This window comes from Blennius ocellaris (genome assembly GCF_963422515.1).
Source record: "Blennius ocellaris genome assembly, chromosome: 18".
Taxonomy (NCBI): domain Eukaryota; kingdom Metazoa; phylum Chordata; class Actinopteri; order Blenniiformes; family Blenniidae; genus Blennius; species Blennius ocellaris.
The window spans coordinates 14,088,431-14,106,715 of record NC_137667.1 but is presented as its reverse complement, the minus strand read 5'-3'; the positions used below and the strand labels follow the sequence as shown (position 1 = coordinate 14,106,715).

Genomic DNA, 18,285 nt, shown 5'->3' with positions numbered 1-18,285 from the left:
TGAGTTGAGATTATGGTGGTGGGAGAAACACACACCGAAAAAAGACGGGAAAAAGATACAAAAGTGTGCCTACGATAGAATTTGCGAAAGTTGCTGCAGGAGCTCAGAGAGGCGCATCCTACTCCATTAGTCGCTACACCGGAAGTCCCCGCCATTTAACATTTTTATATGAGAAATTTAACGGTACCGTGGGGTTAATTGCACTGTGTTACACTAACGGTTTAATATAGATATTTCTGGTTATGTTTGGTTTTGCTATCTTTTGTTGCACAAATAATTTAAAGATGCCTTTCTGTTTGTAATGCTGCTTGTTGAAAGATAATTACTTTCACCCCTCACTTGCCTGAAGGGTTTTCAAGGCTCTCAAACTCCGGTCCTCGAGGGCCGCAGCCCTGAATGTTTTCCACGTCTCCTTCCCCTGAATGTCCTGATGGTTCATCACCACATTCAGCACAAAGCCAGATAACGAGCTGCTCATTGCAATGAGCTGTGTGGACGCAGGGAGACATGCAAATCGTGCAGGGATGCGGCCCTCGAGGACTGGAATTTGAAACCCCTGGTTTACACAGTACACTAAACAGGCAAATTTACACAGTCTTCATCAAATGAATTATCTGATATGTTTACAGCCGTTTAATCATGTGAGTGTTGCTGGAATGTAAACAAAGCTCTTTTCCACTTCTGCAGAAGTGGAAAAGTGGCTTCTGAAAGGGTTCAATGGAATTAAACAAGGAATGGGCTATAAAAGCAGGGAAGGTGGAAAACAATTTAGTCAGACAAGGAAGATCTGTGCCACTACAGCGAAACAGAGGTAGGTGCAGCCTCAATGCGTCTGATTGAAGTGTAAACTATCTTAACGACTTATCTCTTCTTTTGCAACGCCAGTAATTTAACTTTGGGGTTCTTATTTTTTTGTATCTTTCCAATACAGTGTCTGAGACAGCAACCATGGCTTTTCAATACATCTTAGATGTGACAACAGGGCCCATGCTTGATGCAGGGACCTACGATAACGTCTATGCCACCCTCATTGGAACTGATGGGGAAAGCGAGAAAACTAAGCTGTCAACCTTTGGACCAAACTTCATATTTGGGGTGACAAGTTGGATTTAGCATACATTTTTAATACAGAGATATTCCAAAAAGAGTGATAGATAATATTCACGCAAGGTCCCATTTGTCCCTTTGTAATTTGACATAGAAGTCATGTGATACTGTATTAAAAAAATGAGCAAAACACAGATTATGGTGATCTGTTTATTTAAGTCCTCCGATTCCCCTGTCTGGCAACGAGAACATAAAATATATCTCTTTAAACCACATTTCTGAGAAATTAATGAAGTACAGAGAAAAAAAGTATATGCCTGAAAACAAAGGTTCACAGAAAGCAGGATTTCAGTCAAAAAAGAAACGTGAATCAAAGATATTGTCACGCACTCTAATTGTGGGCATAGGAGGCAAAAGCTAAGACAGATATGCTATTGAAACAATTAATATTTTGTTACTCAAATTTGCATTTTAGCATGTGCTACCTGTGATGGGCAGATTTGAAAGAAAAATAAATGTTCATTATTCTGATTATTACTGGTTCCCAGACGAGGACCTATACCATCGATACCAACTGTTTTCTGGGGGACATCCTGCTGCTCAGACTGGAGAAAGACAAACACCGTTTCCTGCCAGATAAACAGTGGTTCTGCTCCAAGATATGGGTGACGACTCCACAGGGCGGAAAAATTCTCTTCCCCTGCTACCGATGGATTTCTCATGGAGAAGTGGTGGAACTGGAAGGAGGGAATGGTCTGTGGCTCATAGATAATGCTTTCTATTTGGAATAGTAATAATAATAATAAAAATAATAATAATAATAATAATAATAATAATGATGATTATTATTATTATTATTAGTTGTTGTTGTTGTTTTTACTAATGATTAGTTATTTTAAATTATCTTATCATTTCAATCTCAGCCAAAAGGAGTACTGAACAAACCCCTCCGCTGTTGGTTCAACACCGGATTGAGGAGCTCAAAAAAAGAAAGGAGACATTCCAGTAAGTTTGTGTGCTGTATCATACTAAGGAAGCTTTTTTGGACACATCTTTGTGATTGTTACTTTTATTTCAATTTTAGATGGGAAGAGGTCGTCAAAGGAATATGCCATATGAGCAATTTTAATGACCCGTCTCAGATCCCAGATGAACTGAAATTTTCTGATCTCAGATTACTTGATCTGGACACGGTGAAAAGGTGAGTTCGTTAATCAAATCCATGCATTAATTGTAAGTACAGAAAAAAAAATATCATCTTTTTGTTTCTTTCACAGTGCTGTTACTTCACTGGTTGATTACGTTACACCGGGTAAAGAATGGAAAGACTTTGATGACATGAAACCACTTTTCCCGACAGTCATGTCAGGTATAACAATGCTGGTATTTTTGCTGTTTGTTGTTCCTTGTTCATTTTCCACCTATTTGCTGCCCCCTGACCCCAATCATCCACACACTGTGGTGTCGTGGTTAGCACGGTCTCCTCACAGCAATAATGGGCGTGGAGGGTTTCTTTTTTCCTGGAACTCAGTTTTTTTCCTATACTGTAGTCAAGAAACATGTTTGAGGTTAATTTGCCACTAAGTGTTAATGTGAGTGTCTGTGACGGTTGGTTTGCTCTGTGATGACCTGGTGACTTGTCCTGGGTGATCCCTGCCTTTTCCTGTGATCGGGGACTAGTTCCAGAACACCACAACCATGAGTTGATAAATTGTTACACAAGACCGACCGACAGACAGATTCAGTCAATCCAGACGGGGCACTGCCCCCCAAGTCTATTTTGAGTATTTTCTTCCCTCCACTGTTGCTTATGTTTTATTATCTAGCAGAGTTTCTTTTTTCCTTATGTGATGAAAGTGCAATGTATTTGGTGCTGAATAAGTAATATTGAATTGAACAAAGCAAATCTGGCAACAAAATAACTGCAATTCTAAATGTGGTAAAGCAAAATATCACAGACAATTACATAAAAGAAAATAAAAGAAAGTACTAATTTAGCATTGTATCACTTCATGAGTAGCAATAATATTTTTTTTGCATCTTTTTATCGCAACAGATACTCATAAGAAGATTCTGTTTAGAAATGTACATTTGTATATTTCATCTCACCGATGACATATTTTATATATATTATATTTTCCATGTCTTCTCTCCCAGCCTACGTGGCAGAAAACTGGAAGAACGATGAATTCTTTGGTTACCAGATTCTGAATGGAATAAACCCCAATGTGATCAAGAAGTGCAATGAACTTCCCGATAAGTTTCCCGTCACAGACGATATGGTGAAGTCGTCCCTGGAGGGAAAGTCTCTTAAGGACGAAATGAAGGTATGAAAGTTGAAAAGCTTTTCAAATGATTAGTTATTTTTGAAATTATTATGTGAATTAGAAAACACTGTGCTCCTCTTTGAGGTTCCCTACAATCCTTCTCTCAACATGTATTCCCTAAACAGAACGGCAACATATTCCTCTGTGACCAGAAGATGATGCATGGAATAAATTCAAGGAAGTACAATGAAGATGTAGAGCTGAAGATGACTGCTGCTCTGTGCTTGTTCTACTTGAAACCCACAGACAAACTGATACCAATTGCAATACAGGTATTTGACAGAGCAAATGACAATCAATGATTTTGTGTCAATGCATATGATGAAATGTCCTGCTGCACTTCTTCTTCTCAGTTTCACTCACAAATCCCTCTTGTCAGCAGAATAAAAATTAATATTTTTATTGTTAATATTGTTACTGAGGAAGAATCACCTGAAGTCTTCATTGCCTGTGTAATTGAAGCATAATGGCAACATCCAAGACACTGAAAGGCATACAACTAAATAAATAAGTGGGAATACACTGAGATCTGATTTGAAAAAAAATCTGACCTCAGAGCACATTAAGCCTAATATAGGAGCCACATACAAATTCTTAAATGTACCAGACCAGTTAAATCATTGTCTCATAACTCTTTAGCACAAATTATTTTAAAATTTAGCGAACAGGATTATGAATTTACTTAATGAGCTTTGTTATGTTGGGGGCCGCTCAACCTCATGGAAGGGGGAGGGGAGACCACGTTTTGAGAACAAAGGACCACATGCCTACAACTGAAAAAGTCTGCCATTGGTCACGTGATCACCCCCTGGACCCCCCCTTCCAAGGTGCAATACTAGAGGCCAACGGCAGGGGGCGCACGAGAGCTCCCCCTCACCAGCTGGAAGGTCCAGGGCGGGCCCTCCGTCAGGATTGGTCCACATGACCCAGAGCCGACCGGTAACACGAAACCACAACAAGAGGTATAAAACACCCCCGCCGGGGTGATTTCTGCCTCTCCAATGTTGAAACCTGCGTAAAGACGGACGCATCCGTTTCGCACGGAGACGAAGTGCCACGTGTGCCCGCTGACCGGGCCCGGAGTTCCACACCCGGCCGGACGAGCCGAGAACCACCGTGGAACTACGTCTACTTTTCCCTTTTTCCTTTTTTCTTCTTCACCGGAGTCCGAGTGTGCAGCTGCCAGCGCACCGTCCTCCCGCCTGCAGACCTGAAGCCGCTTCTTCTCCCCCTCCTCAAAATAAGCGCTTGATCCTCCTCGGATCGTCCTGTGGACTTTTCCTGTCCACAGACCATTTGAGCTTGTTTTCCCTGGGACGCCAGAGAGAAAAACAATCTCCAGCCGGGAAATCAACGCACTTTCCCCGGCCGCCGGCAGCACGTTCACCCTCATCAAACTGAGTAAGGCTTAGAGTCTGGGCAGGCAATGAGAATAACGTGACTGTAATATTGCTGTGTGTTTTATTATTGTGTTGAAGTCAGGGACGCCGATCCCTGTTTCCACCAATCTGTGTCTGTGCGTTGGATTTACATCCACGCGAACCTCCTCTCTCTCTCTCTCTCGCTCGCTCTCTCAACCTGTACAGACCATTCCCAGACTGTGTAGTCCAAGACAGTGTGCAGAGCTGAACATATTCTGTCCACTGCCCTTCTCCCTCCCTCCTTTTCATTTTTCCTCTCCTCCTCATACACGATCGCGTAAAAGCAGCCGCGCGCTGCTGCACCCGCTTCTGTGACCGTGTGTAGTTCACTGTCCCTGGGATTTCTCAGCCACGAGCCCCCCAGGCGCGCTCCGAGCAGGCTCACGAGCCGTGCACGAGCACAGTGACGTCACGCTGTCCAGAAAGAGTACACTAAGCGCCTCTGGTGGCCGCGTTGGTGATTGCAATCTCTTGAAAGACCGCCACTCGGTGGACAAGTCGAGTCATTGCATTCTCCCTCCGTGCGCCGCCGCGCCCCTAGTGGTCGTTCCGGTTACTACCTCGAACTAGACGCCTGCCGCCATCTAGTGTCCGTTCGAGGTCATTACACCCACACACACTGACCCTCCAACGCCTGCCGCCACCTGGTGGACGTTCGTGGTCATTACACCCCACTCAGGCTTCCACACACTCACTCATACACACTCTCACACACACACACACACACACACCCTCTTTCTTTGTACATAGTGTTTGCTGTTTAATAGATTAGATCTTCGTGTTTGATTGTTTATTACGTAATTGTGTTGTTTTAATAAATGATTTATGAATTATTTTTGAATAAATACTTTTTGTTAATAAACGCATTTTAACTGAATTGATCGATTCTTGGTTATCATTGTGTATTTATTGTTGACAATTCACTGGTTTGTAACAGTCTGTGCTCGAATCTCACACCTTCCTTGTTATTTAACATTGTTATATTTACACAGAAATATTAACTTTACTTAAATAACCCTTTTTGACAAACGAGACTGAAATTTGGTATTAGCTATTTCCAGCTTAGCTGGTGGTGCCCCGATTTAATTATTATTTGATAAATAACCAATTTATGCAAATTAATAATTTTTATTAATAAATTATTTTTGATAATTTATTAACTTTTGAGTAATTACTCAATTACTCTAGGAGTTGCTGATGAGTAACTAACCGTTTACCTTATTAGTAATTCCAATTTTTCCTAAATTACTTTCAGTAATCTATTACTTTCAGTAATCCATTACTTACAGTAATTATTCATGCTAATTACCAACCATAAATCCCAACATAATGGTGCCGCCCGTGTGAGGCTGTTTTAAAACCAGTATTGTCACAATATCTGCATAATTTATCCAGAATTGTCTGTTTAGTTTTACAACCGATAACTTTGTTTTTCTCAGAACTTAGTTTTTCGAAGAACACGTTACAGCACTGCTAAGCAAAGTCAATTGTGTTTGTGAAGTGGTAAAGCCTTCTTTTTCTTGCATTTTCATGCATTCTTTTATTTCTGTCAGAGATAAATGTACACTAACCCGCTATTGCTCACCCAAGGTGCTAACACCACCCTGTTAACTTGAGAGAGGTTACAGTTAGAGCAATTAGCAACCCACAGAGTTGTAAGCTACAGGTGTAACCATCACCTGTGCATTAACAACATTTTGGCACTTTTCAAACACAGCTTTCGCGTGACTCCTACCATGAGTAGTCAGAGACACTGCGTGCTCGGAGCAGAGACTCCTCGGGAGCCACATGACCCAGCCCTGCAGACTGTGGTCGCTGGGCTCCTATGCCTCTCCACACAGGAGAGAAGAAACCTCAACAGCTACAGCTTAGAGACCTGTGAAGCAGAGATCAGGCAGCTGTTAAGCTATGTGAGGAACCCGGTTGGTCAGGTAGAGCTCACCATTCCGGATGTGTTAGGCCACATTGCACTGCTCTACCAGCGCAAGGCCGAGCTGCAAGCTCTCGAAGCTCAAGAGCAGCTCTCCCAGCTGCAACTTTACAGTTCGCAGCTGAGGATTAACACTGCCCAGCTGAAGCTGGAGAACTCCCGCCTGCGACAGGAGATCCAGGCCAGGGACGATCAGGCTCCTTATACGGAACCTATTGGGTTACTGACCCGAACTTCTGTGAAAGAAGTCAAAACAAACACATCATCTGATGATTCATCAGGCGATGAGTCAGGTTATGGCTCTCAGCACAATGAGCCAAACCACATTGGGGTAAAACCTGGTGCAGCTCTCAGCAGAGACGCAGCACATCTCCGCAGTCTGGAAAATGTCCACTTAGGTGGACAAATTACCCCAGTTATGCGCATTCTTGAAGCTGTCCAGTCAGGTGGACAGCCTCCTCCAGGTCTCTACAATCCTGAGGTGGTCCAGTCAGGTGGACCGACCACCACAGGTGAGTGTAGACTTGGACCTGTCCCGTCAGGGGGACAGACTGCATCAAGCTTCCCCGCAGCCATGGCGAGGGGGGGGCTTGACACACAGCCAGGGGGGCGTGGCACAAGACACCTGCCCAGTGTTGTGGGAGTTGACTGCATCCCACTGAACCGACACCCAGTCCCCCCAGCTTTTCACTTTAAGGACCGCAGGGTCCCGGTGTGCTATGACACACATCCATCGGTGCTTAGCCGCACCACAATGCGCTCTCACAGCTCTTTCACTCCTGTCCAGGAGAATGAAAAGAGTTATTCTCCAGCACCTCACCGTGCTATCAGCTTTGGTCCTCCACTCACTGGAGACCCTCTTGGTCAGCATGACCCTCACTCTCTCCACCGGAGAGAACCAGGGGGGTCCAGCTCAGATGACTCGGACCATTCCGGTCCCCCAAGGGAAAGTGGTCTTCGGACCCGCCAGCTTGAGTCCCTTGCAGAGGACATAGAGCAGTTCAACCCAAACAACCGGGAGGTTAGTATAGAAGACTACCTCCGGGAGGTTGAACGCTGCCTCCTCGACCTGCCTCATCCTTCGTCACGTGAGAAGCTGAAGCTTCTCTGGAAGACGACGTCCAGGAGCGTCCATGTTTACATGGAATCCCTCCCACCTGCCGTCAGAGACCATTACTCATCCCTCTGTCATGCACTTAGGGAAGAGTATTCTCTGTACAATGATCCTGCCTCTTCAACCTTTGGTGCACTTGCCATTACTCAGAAGGAGGCGGAGCCTCCCAGAGAGTACTATAGGCGCCTTAGGGCCGCCTACTTCCAAGGCCGCAGTGCACCGGGGTTGGATGAAGACCAGACTTTAAAGTCGCTCTTCATGAACAACCTCCATAACAGTGTGCGGTTCGATGTTGCTCTGTTCTGCAGGACTACAAACCCCACCATGAAAGACCTCCGCAAACACGCGCAGATGGTGTGGGAGCTGCGTCACAGTTCAGGTGAAAACCATGATGGTGACGCAGGTGTCCTGAGAACGCAGGCGACTGGAAACACGAACCTGTCACCTGTAGGTCACGAGGTCCCCTCCCCCACACCTGCTGTGGATGGGGGACCCGTTAGATGTCCACAACCTCGACCACGAGGTGGACAACGGCCTAGAGGTAAGAGATCAGGCAGACCGAGACCTCACCACTCCCAGCGGAGAGGTAAGTCTTACAACCGAGGCCGAGGTCAGACCCAAAACCACTGGGACGCAGACGTCCCACAGTGGATTAAAACCCGCCTCAAGGAGGTGATGCAGGACCTGAACCCGCCTGGTCAGAAGGGACCCGGCTCCCCTGAGGAACCGGACTCCCGGCCCCTGACCGCATGACTAGGCCGGTCGCCTCTCCCCTCCATACACAAAGTTTGCTTTGTTAGGAGGAGGAGGAGGAGATCCAGGAGGTCAAACAGGCCCTCAGAACCAATAGAGGAGCCCCCTTTGACATTCTTGGGTGATCTTGTACGCAATGGCACTGCCAACCGCGTATATACTTCAGTGATGGTAGGGGGTGTAGACACCCTCGCCCTGCTTGATACTGGGTCAGGAATCACCCTCATGTGTTCAGCCACCTTCACGCAGGTTGCTAGAACCATGCGTGCCCTAGGAAAGCCACTTCAGGTGGAAGAGTGTAGCATAAACATCAGAAGCTTCACTCAGGACGTGTCTCCCATCACTAAACGTGTCTGGGTCGACATAACTTTCCAGGACATGTCGGTGACACATCCCATCTATGTCACTGACCTGAACACAGAGGAACTTCTTATTGGTCAGGACCTCTTAAACCGACTGGCCGTGCTGATTGACTGCAACCAATGGCGCCTTTGGTCCCAAGTCACCAGCCCGACTCCCCTTGGCCCTGAACCAGGCCACCAAGCTTTAAACAGCAGAGTCGATGCCATCCAGTCCAGAGGTCCCCTACCAATACTTGGGTCTCTCCCAAAGTTTGACCCCAGCCAATCCACTTCAAGGCTCCCTGACAGTCAGCATCCGCTGCAGGTGACGAGCCGAGACCCAGTTCAAGCACACCACTCTTTACTCTTGTCACTGAAGGACGTGAGTTCTTCTTTGTACATGAGTACTTCTTTGCACGCCCACCACACCGTGGGGGGTGCACACATGGATGGAACCTCGGTTCCGGAGGCACCTTTGGCGCGCTGGTCCGAGAGATCGGCCACTGACGCCGGCCTGCTCAAAGTTCCGAGCCACCGCTCACTTTCAGCAGGGTCACTTCAGACCCTAACCAAGGTCCCTGGTTCATGTCCCTCCTCGACTCGCTGTCCAGATCCCGTGCCGGTGATCTGTGACACATCTCTTCTGGAGCTGAACAATCGTTCAGCCAACCCGCAGGTCCACAATCTGACACGCGGTCAGATTAAAGTGACCGCATTTCCACCGTTAGAGATGTCAACTGACAGTTCATTTCACAATCTTGAACTGATGGTGCATCTCACTGACAACCTGCCGTCGTCCCTCACCAGTGACGACACGCATGACACCGCTCTCCTCATTCCCACAACCAAAACCATCACCAGCGCTCACCATGTTAACCTTGAACAGGTTCTCCATGGAACAAAACCGAGCACTGAAGGTGACCTGGTTGTGCACGCTCCGATGACTCAACCAGAGAATACAGACACTTCAGGTAAACAGACCGCGTCTGTACCAGAAGAACCTTATTCAGGTTTCGAGTCAAAGACCGAGCCACACCCTGCTAAAGCTAGCGCTTTACACAGCAGAAACGAGGAGATGCATTCATTGAGGTCTTCCGCGATTATCACACGATCTTCGCGCGGGTCGCGCACGAAAGGGGGGTCACAGACCACCACCTGGCGTGCGTCCCCACTGACCTCGAGGCACCGCCATCTTCTGTACACCAGTACATACTCTTTCTAGCTGTATACGTGGTAAAGCGGCGCGGAACCACAAAGGTGGTCCCCGCTAACCAGTATCAGCTAGTTTTTTCCTTTGGCAACCGCCAGTCCGCCTGGAACCGGTGCCACTTCGGCTACTTAGACCCACCATCGGTGTCTGCCATCCTTCTCCACACCATGATGAGTAACATTGCTGCTCACGGCAACCCTCATCTATGTGGATGACTTCCTCATGCGTCACTGCACCTGTGAGGAACATTTAGCCGAGACACGACACGTCCTTTATCAACTTCTGGTAGCTCGAACCAAACTTGCTCTCAGCATAGTTTGGGAGGCCGCACCAAAGCTGAAGTCATTGGGTTCATAGGTGGCGCTGATGGGACTGAACCCCCAGCAGGGAGAGTTCACGCCAGTCAAAACCTCAGAGCCCGACTAACGTGTCATAACTTGGGAGCCTCCATCTTAACACAGCCATTCCGGCTGCTGCCCTCCTTCTGAACCAAGCGTTCAGCCACTGGAGCTTCCCATCTTTGGTCGACTCAGACAGGCACACATGCCACACGCAGTGTCATGGTTGCCCTGTACGACATTTTGGTAATGGAGGCCAACCTCCATTCACCATACCACTCCTAGTCATTTTCCCAGGTTGACCGAGTCAACCACAGCACCACCCACATACTCCGGTATGGTAACAGTGGTGGTGCAGATGGAGACGTGAGCCTCCAACGGGTGTTGGTGACCAATCGGTCCACCATACACCACTCCACAGGTTCCACTCCCTCCAAAGAATGACTGGTAGAGAAATGACCTTACACTGCACCTTCTGGACCAGCCAGAAGAGGTCAGTGTTGTCACGGCCTGCACTGCAGAGCCACTCAATCAAGTTACTCCCTCGGAGTAAGGTCAACTCCTCCCCTAGCGAGGGAGGAGAACCTCCATTCCAGGAGCAGAACAGATTTTAATCAGTAGGGTTTAGTGCCAGCATGCTCAGCTCCCAGCAGGTGCATGTACTAACCCCTGCCACCATCAGAAATCTAACCCTGCCTCCTTAGACAACGTGAGCAGTTACAAAGCTCGAGTTGAACCATTCAGGGAAATATAGTCACTGTGAACTCATATCCAGCTCTGTTAACACCACTTAGCATGCCTTAGACCAGTCAAGTATTGTTTAGGAGAAATAACCCCTGTGTATAGTCAGAAATCTCACACGAGATCGAAGGGAGATTAGCTCCTCCGTTAGCAGCTTCAGTACAGGTAGAACCACCTTACTTAGCTCCACTAACCCGAATTGAGCAATTTCTCAAGACTAACACCACCACGGTTATACAACCTTCACAGATACATCTGACAGTCTCGGCAGTGCTATTTTAACCTCTGTGAAACCACAGAGCCAAGAGTTGTGATTTCTTCAAAACTTAGCCATTATTAACAGAAATAATGTGTACAGTTTGAAGCCTCTGTAGTGAAAGTTGGGTTTTGGAAGGGAACACACACGTGCACCTCCACACACCACACTTCACTCTCACTCCAAACCGGAGCAGGTGCACCAAAAGCCCCAGACGGCTGGTGGCTTTTGGACACTTGCTCACTGGTGCAACCACATCCACAGTTTACAGGTCAGACTCTACTCCTTGTATCCGGTACCTCCGCTTTTGTAAACTTGTCCTCGAGCTGCCTACTAACCCATTTCCCTCCTGTTCTTCAACTTTCCTGCCCTTTCCTACCTCTTTCATTTTCACTGGTGATGCACTTGTAAGAAATGAAATGTATGAAGGCTTAGATAGTTAGAACAGGAATAGTAGGTCTGCCCAGACTAGCCTTACCCTGCCCAGACTAGCCTTGCCCTGCTCGGACAATAACCTCCTGTATGAACTGTTGGACAGAAAATGACCTTGTGTTCCACAGGACATTGGGACATTCACAGACTCATCGACGTTTCGGCCCAGGTTTGCTCCAAAGCCTGAGATCCGCATCCCACTCTTCGGACCAAAGGGGGGATGTTGGGGGCCGCTCAACCTCATGGAAGGGGGAGGGGAGACCACGTTTTGAGAACAAAGGACCACATGCCTACAACTGAAAAAGTCTGCCATTGGTCACGTGATCACCCCCTGGACCCCCCCTTCCAAGGTGCAATACTAGAGGCCAACGGCAGGGGGCGCACGAGAGCTCCCCCTCACCAGCTGGAAGGTCCAGGGCGGGCCCTCCGTCAGGATTGGTCCACATGACCCAGAGCCGACCGGTAACACGAAACCACAACAAGAGGTATAAAACACCCCCGCCGGGGTGATTTCTGCCTCTCCAATGTTGAAACCTGCGTAAAGACGGACGCATCCGTTTCGCACGGAGACGAAGTGCCACGTGTGCCCGCTGACCGGGCCCGGAGTTCCACACCCGGCCGGACGAGCCGAGAACCACCGTGGAACTACGTCTACTTTTCCCTTTTTCCTTTTTTCTTCTTCACCGGAGTCCGAGTGTGCAGCTGCCAGCGCACCGTCCTCCCGCCTGCAGACCTGAAGCCGCTTCTTCTCCCCCTCCTCAAAATAAGCGCTTGATCCTCCTCGGATCGTCCTGTGGACTTTTCCTGTCCACAGACCATTTGAGCTTGTTTTCCCTGGGACGCCAGAGAGAAAAACAATCTCCAGCCGGGAAATCAACGCACTTTCCCCGGCCGCCGGCAGCACGTTCACCCTCATCAAACTGAGTAAGGCTTAGAGTCTGGGCAGGCAATGAGAATAACGTGACTGTAATATTGCTGTGTGTTTTATTATTGTGTTGAAGTCAGGGACGCCGATCCCTGTTTCCACCAATCTGTGTCTGTGCGTTGGATTTACATCCACGCGAACCTCCTCTCTCTCTCTCTCTCGCTCGCTCTCTCAACCTGTACAGACCATTCCCAGACTGTGTAGTCCAAGACAGTGTGCAGAGCTGAACATATTCTGTCCACTGCCCTTCTCCCTCCCTCCTTTTCATTTTTCCTCTCCTCCTCATACACGATCGCGTAAAAGCAGCCGCGCGCTGCTGCACCCGCTTCTGTGACCGTGTGTAGTTCACTGTCCCTGGGATTTCTCAGCCACGAGCCCCCCAGGCGCGCTCCGAGCAGGCTCACGAGCCGTGCACGAGCACAGTGACGTCACGCTGTCCAGAAAGAGTACACTAAGCGCCTCTGGTGGCCGCGTTGGTGATTGCAATCTCTTGAAAGACCGCCACTCGGTGGACAAGTCGAGTCATTGCATTCTCCCTCCGTGCGCCGCCGCGCCCCTAGTGGTCGTTCCGGTTACTACCTCGAACTAGACGCCTGCCGCCATCTAGTGTCCGTTCGAGGTCATTACACCCACACACACTGACCCTCCAACGCCTGCCGCCACCTGGTGGACGTTCGTGGTCATTACACCCCACTCAGGCTTCCACACACTCACTCATACACACTCTCACACACACACACACACACACACCCTCTTTCTTTGTACATAGTGTTTGCTGTTTAATAGATTAGATCTTCGTGTTTGATTGTTTATTACGTAATTGTGTTGTTTTAATAAATGATTTATGAATTATTTTTGAATAAATACTTTTTGTTAATAAACGCATTTTAACTGAATTGATCGATTCTTGGTTATCATTGTGTATTTATTGTTGACAATTCACTGGTTTGTAACAGTCTGTGCTCGAATCTCACACCTTCCTTGTTATTTAACATTGTTATATTTACACAGAAATATTAACTTTACTTAAATAACCCTTTTTGACAAACGAGACTGAAATTTGGTATTAGCTATTTCCAGCTTAGCTGGTGGTGCCCCGATTTAATTATTATTTGATAAATAACCAATTTATGCAAATTAATAATTTTTATTAATAAATTATTTTTGATAATTTATTAACTTTTGAGTAATTACTCAATTACTCTAGGAGTTGCTGATGAGTAACTAACCGTTTACCTTATTAGTAATTCCAATTTTTCCTAAATTACTTTCAGTAATCTATTACTTTCAGTAATCCATTACTTACAGTAATTATTCATGCTAATTACCAACCATAAATCCCAACAGTTATAATACCAGGATTATCAATTTCGGAATGCAGGCTGTTTGTTTGGCACCCTCACATAAACAGCCAAACTCTACAGTACTATATGCCACCTGTATGTGGAAGATGTCAGATACAGCACATTCGTTTCAGTTTCTTAATTTAATCAATCATTCATGCAACACATTCATCCATCCATGTATTTTGTATTCCAGTTGTATCAAGAGCCTTCTGAGACGAACCCCATCTTTCTGCCCAGTGACCGGGAGGAAGACTGGCTGCTGGCCAAGATTTTCTTCAAAAATGGTCACCTAGTGCAACATGAGGCCATCTATCACCTCTTGACTACTCACTTCCTGGAAGAATCCTTTGCTGTTGCTACTTTCCGCAACCTTCCTGCAATCCATCCCATCTACAAGGTACAATTATATAATTTACTCAGCAGGACTGTTAAATTGACAATTTCTTAGGACAGAACATTTAGAAGAAGAAGAAAAAAAAAACCTCTGTGATGCCCATATCATAATAAAAAAAGGTTTATTTCTTAAATTACCAATTTATACATCAATATTCCCATTAACATTTTTTATTTCCCTCTCTTCTCTCTGTACAGCTGCTGATACCACATTTCCGTTACACTATGCATGTGAACACTATTGGCCGCACTCTACTTTTAGGACCTACAGGAATTTTCAACCAAGTATGTTTTTTTAATTCATTAATCATTTTTTTAATCATTCTTGAATGATTTTAAATATTGTAAATCACCATTTTATATGGTCTACATTGTGACAAACCTATTTTTATAAATATGTCTTTCAGAGCACAACTGGAATTTGTGGCACGCAAGCCTTGATGGCAAACGGCTTCTCTGAAATGACAAAATCTGCCATGAAACCCGAAACTTCTTGCAAATAGGTGAAATATGAGTCCACTCTGCCACAGACTGACATGGGCAGAAGCCTGTTCATTCTCAGCCTGCATGATTTCAGCATGTTTTAACAAACATTATAGATTTGATGCAAATAGAATTTGCAAGCAACAAGCTGTGTCGTGTCCCTTGACACCTCAAATTGATACCAAGATATTGATACTTCTGATATAATGTATGTTTGATTTTTTTAAGATTGATTCAAGTCTTATGATATTGACATTTGCATTGTAGTCTCTATTTCCAGTCAACTGTGTGTTTTATTTATTTATTTATTTATGACTGGTAATGCTAATACGACCCTATAAATGCCCCACGAATTCTAATGATGCCTTACCACTAACGGTCATATTTGTAGCAGAGAACAGAATAAGAAAGAACACCGTTTGCCTTGTCTTTTTTCATAATTATAATTTTTTAATGAAATACCGCTCATTCTTTCTTTTCACCATGTGAATATACACTTATACACACTCATTAGGCTTTTGCAAGTATGTGTAAAACATTAATGGTGATGCCAACTATGTTTTTACTTGAATGGTCAGTTTAGAGTCTCAATGTTGGATGATGCCTTTTTAATCTTACAAAATACAACAACCTCGAGTGAGCAAATTAGATAAAATGTACATTTAGTTCAAAATATTTGTGGAAATAATTCCATCCAATTTGTAGACCACTTTATCCAACTCCTGGTGGGTGGGTGAACTCAATCTTAGCCGACTGTCTGTGAAAGGCATCATGCAACCTGGACTATTCACCAATCCATCACAGGGCAAACACAGAAAGACATGCGGTCTCATAAATACACTTGCATTCAAACCTAACAACAATTTACGATTTTCAATTAACCCAACAAATGTTCTGGAAATGGTACTTGAAGAAAAGACGAATCAACCAGGAGAACATGAAAACGCTGCATAGAAAGGACCATAACACACAACTCCAAATCTTTGATATTCTCACCGTGAGGCAAGAATACTAATCACTATCTTGTTAGTAGTATCGCCTTTGTAAAATTTACTCTTTGCAATCTGTTTTCACCAGCTTTGTGAGGAAAGTAGTGATGCACTACTATGGCACAGACCGAGATGTGGCTGGAGACCGCGAGCTCCAACATTGGATCAAGGAGATTTTCACAAATTCCTTCTTGAGCAAACCAGGTCGGTCTTAGAAAAGTTTTGTTTTTTTCTGACAAAATCTTATCCTAATATCACTGTCTATTATCGTTCGTCCCCATCAATTGTGACCAGTGTCCTCATTTGAGACGCCGCACTCTTTAATGTAAAATACTGTTCTGTCTGCAATATACAGTGATTTATTTTGTGCAATAATAACTTCCAGTCCAATCGCAACCAACATTTTAAAAATACTTTCACTGTTATCTAACCTCTATATTATTGCTACTGTTACTGTTTTCGTATGTATTATTAGTGTTAGTATTTTTTTATTACTGTACACTGCTGGTGTAATGATCAGAATTTCCTCATTGTGGGACAAAATCTAATCTAATCTAATCTAATCTAATCTAATCTAATGTATGTGATGCTAACAGGGTTTCCAGAGAGCTTTGATCAAGTCGAGCACGTGGTCAAGTTCATCACCATGATCATCTTTACATCAACAGCTCAACATGCTGCAGTTAACAATGGGCAGGTGAGGCTGCAATAGATTATTTCAGGATGTCGGATCTTGCCAAAAAAAACAACCAAAAAAAACCAGAACACTGCCATTTTGTTTTAATATTTAAAATGCATTAAACATTCAGCAGGGTCTCTTCCTATAGCTGTGATGTTAGCTGAGCATCAAAGATAATAAAGGTTGCATTGAATTACCAGTTCAACATCACAAGTTATGATAAAAAATTATAAATTATTAATTGTTTAAACTAATGTTACTGATTATATTTTAGGCCGACTTCATCCTCTTCATCGCCAATGCCCCACTTCTGGTGCGAAAAAGTCCTCCAACCACCAAGGGGCAGTCAAGCAAGAGCACAATCTTGACAACTCTCCCAAACAAATCAGAGGCCACAGAGTTTCAAAATCTGGCTCGACTGCTGTCTGGAAAATATAGCGACATAGTAAGTTTTATTCATAAAAATTTATATAAGTCTCTAAGTAATACAAGGACAAAAACGAAAAGAAAAGAAACAACCATGTGTTTTTTCAGGAATTCGCAAGAAATGTAACTTTTTTTTCATATAATTTTACAGGTTATGGTTGGTGAAATGCCCAAAGAGCGGTTCCAGGAGGAAATTGTGAGTGTCTTCATTGAGCAATTTCAGGAAGATCTGTCCAATCTGAGTGACATCATCAATAAAAGAACACCTAATCCGTTCCCACCATACACATATATGAACCCAGCTCAGACAGAGAACAGCATAACTATCTAAGAAATCCTGATGGAGTTCAGTGATTACTGCAAAACAACATGACCTTCCTCACTGTCTTATACAGTGAAAGGAGAGCTTGTCATGTATGAAAACACAGAGTTGCTGAGGTGTTGCATGCTGGGAAAAGAAGATGATACTTTCTAACATTTTCTAGGTGGGTGTGATAAGATAACAAAAAGCCTTGTATGTCTTTTTTGTTGATTTTTTGTACCAAAGAAAATGTACCACATCCAAAGTAAACCATTTGTAAACCACCTGGCTCATTGGAAGATAGAATTTGAGAAAGATAGATTTATTTATGTTGCATTTATTACAAATACATTTGGAAGGTGGTTTATGCAACAGTTGAAAGAAAATAAAAGTGGGATCTGCATGAGTAAATGAAAAAGACACATGAAAAGAACAAAAAACTTCTGCAAGACACAGCACAATTCCAAATAACATGTCCATTATAAGAATAGATTATAAATAAATAGCATATCAATCACGTCGTGAAACACAGTTTTATTCTTTCATTTGAAGTGCTGTTTTCAGTATGCAGAACTGTTATTTAATGAAAAGGGTTTCTTTAATTAATTGGTATTTCTTCCCGCTGGTTGCCTCAGGTATTTACATGAAATCCATATGGTGTTCAGTTGTTTGGTAAACTTTGGGTCAACTTTTGTTTGGAGTGTTTGGGAAGTTTTGTTTGCAGTGCATGGGAAATAAACTATTCAAAACCAGTAAAAATAAGTGTTTGTGTTATTGCTCATATTGCCTGTCTTCTGCTTCATATTCAGGTCTGTTTGCAGTTGTTCAGCTCT

At 44.6% G+C, this 18,285-nt stretch overlaps 1 protein-coding gene across 1 annotated transcript; it reads left to right on the top strand.

Moving 5' to 3' along the window:
* Nucleotides 1–786: 786 nt before the first annotated feature.
* On the top strand, nucleotides 787–18,177 carry LOC308143309 (hydroperoxide isomerase ALOXE3-like). Its single transcript, XM_080514048.1, has 16 exons — nucleotides 787–811; nucleotides 932–1,095; nucleotides 1,596–1,800; nucleotides 1,971–2,052; nucleotides 2,132–2,248; nucleotides 2,325–2,416; nucleotides 3,205–3,374; nucleotides 3,500–3,646; nucleotides 14,375–14,578; nucleotides 14,773–14,859; nucleotides 14,982–15,069; nucleotides 15,244–15,265; nucleotides 16,135–16,250; nucleotides 16,643–16,743; nucleotides 17,000–17,170; nucleotides 17,303–18,177. The coding sequence occupies exons 2-16, from the start codon at nucleotides 949–951 to the stop codon at nucleotides 17,480–17,482; spliced, it is 1,929 nt and encodes a 642-aa protein (XP_080370174.1). The 5' UTR covers nucleotides 787–811; nucleotides 932–948; the 3' UTR covers nucleotides 17,483–18,177.
* The last annotated feature ends 108 nt before the right edge of the window (nucleotides 18,178–18,285 follow it).

What these genes read in the sequence shown, in the direction of transcription:
- LOC308143309 (XM_080514048.1), top strand. Translation starts at nt 949, where the DNA reads ATGGCTTTTCAATACATCTTAGATGTGACAACAGGGCCCATGCTTGAT. An exon ending in CTACAGGAATTTTCAACCAA is followed by an intron (nt 14,860 to 14,981) that starts GTATGTTTTTTT and finishes TATGTCTTTCAG; the next exon opens with AGCACAACTGGAATTTGTGG. An exon ending in CTGCAGTTAACAATGGGCAG is followed by an intron (nt 16,744 to 16,999) that starts GTGAGGCTGCAA and finishes ATTATATTTTAG; the next exon opens with GCCGACTTCATCCTCTTCAT.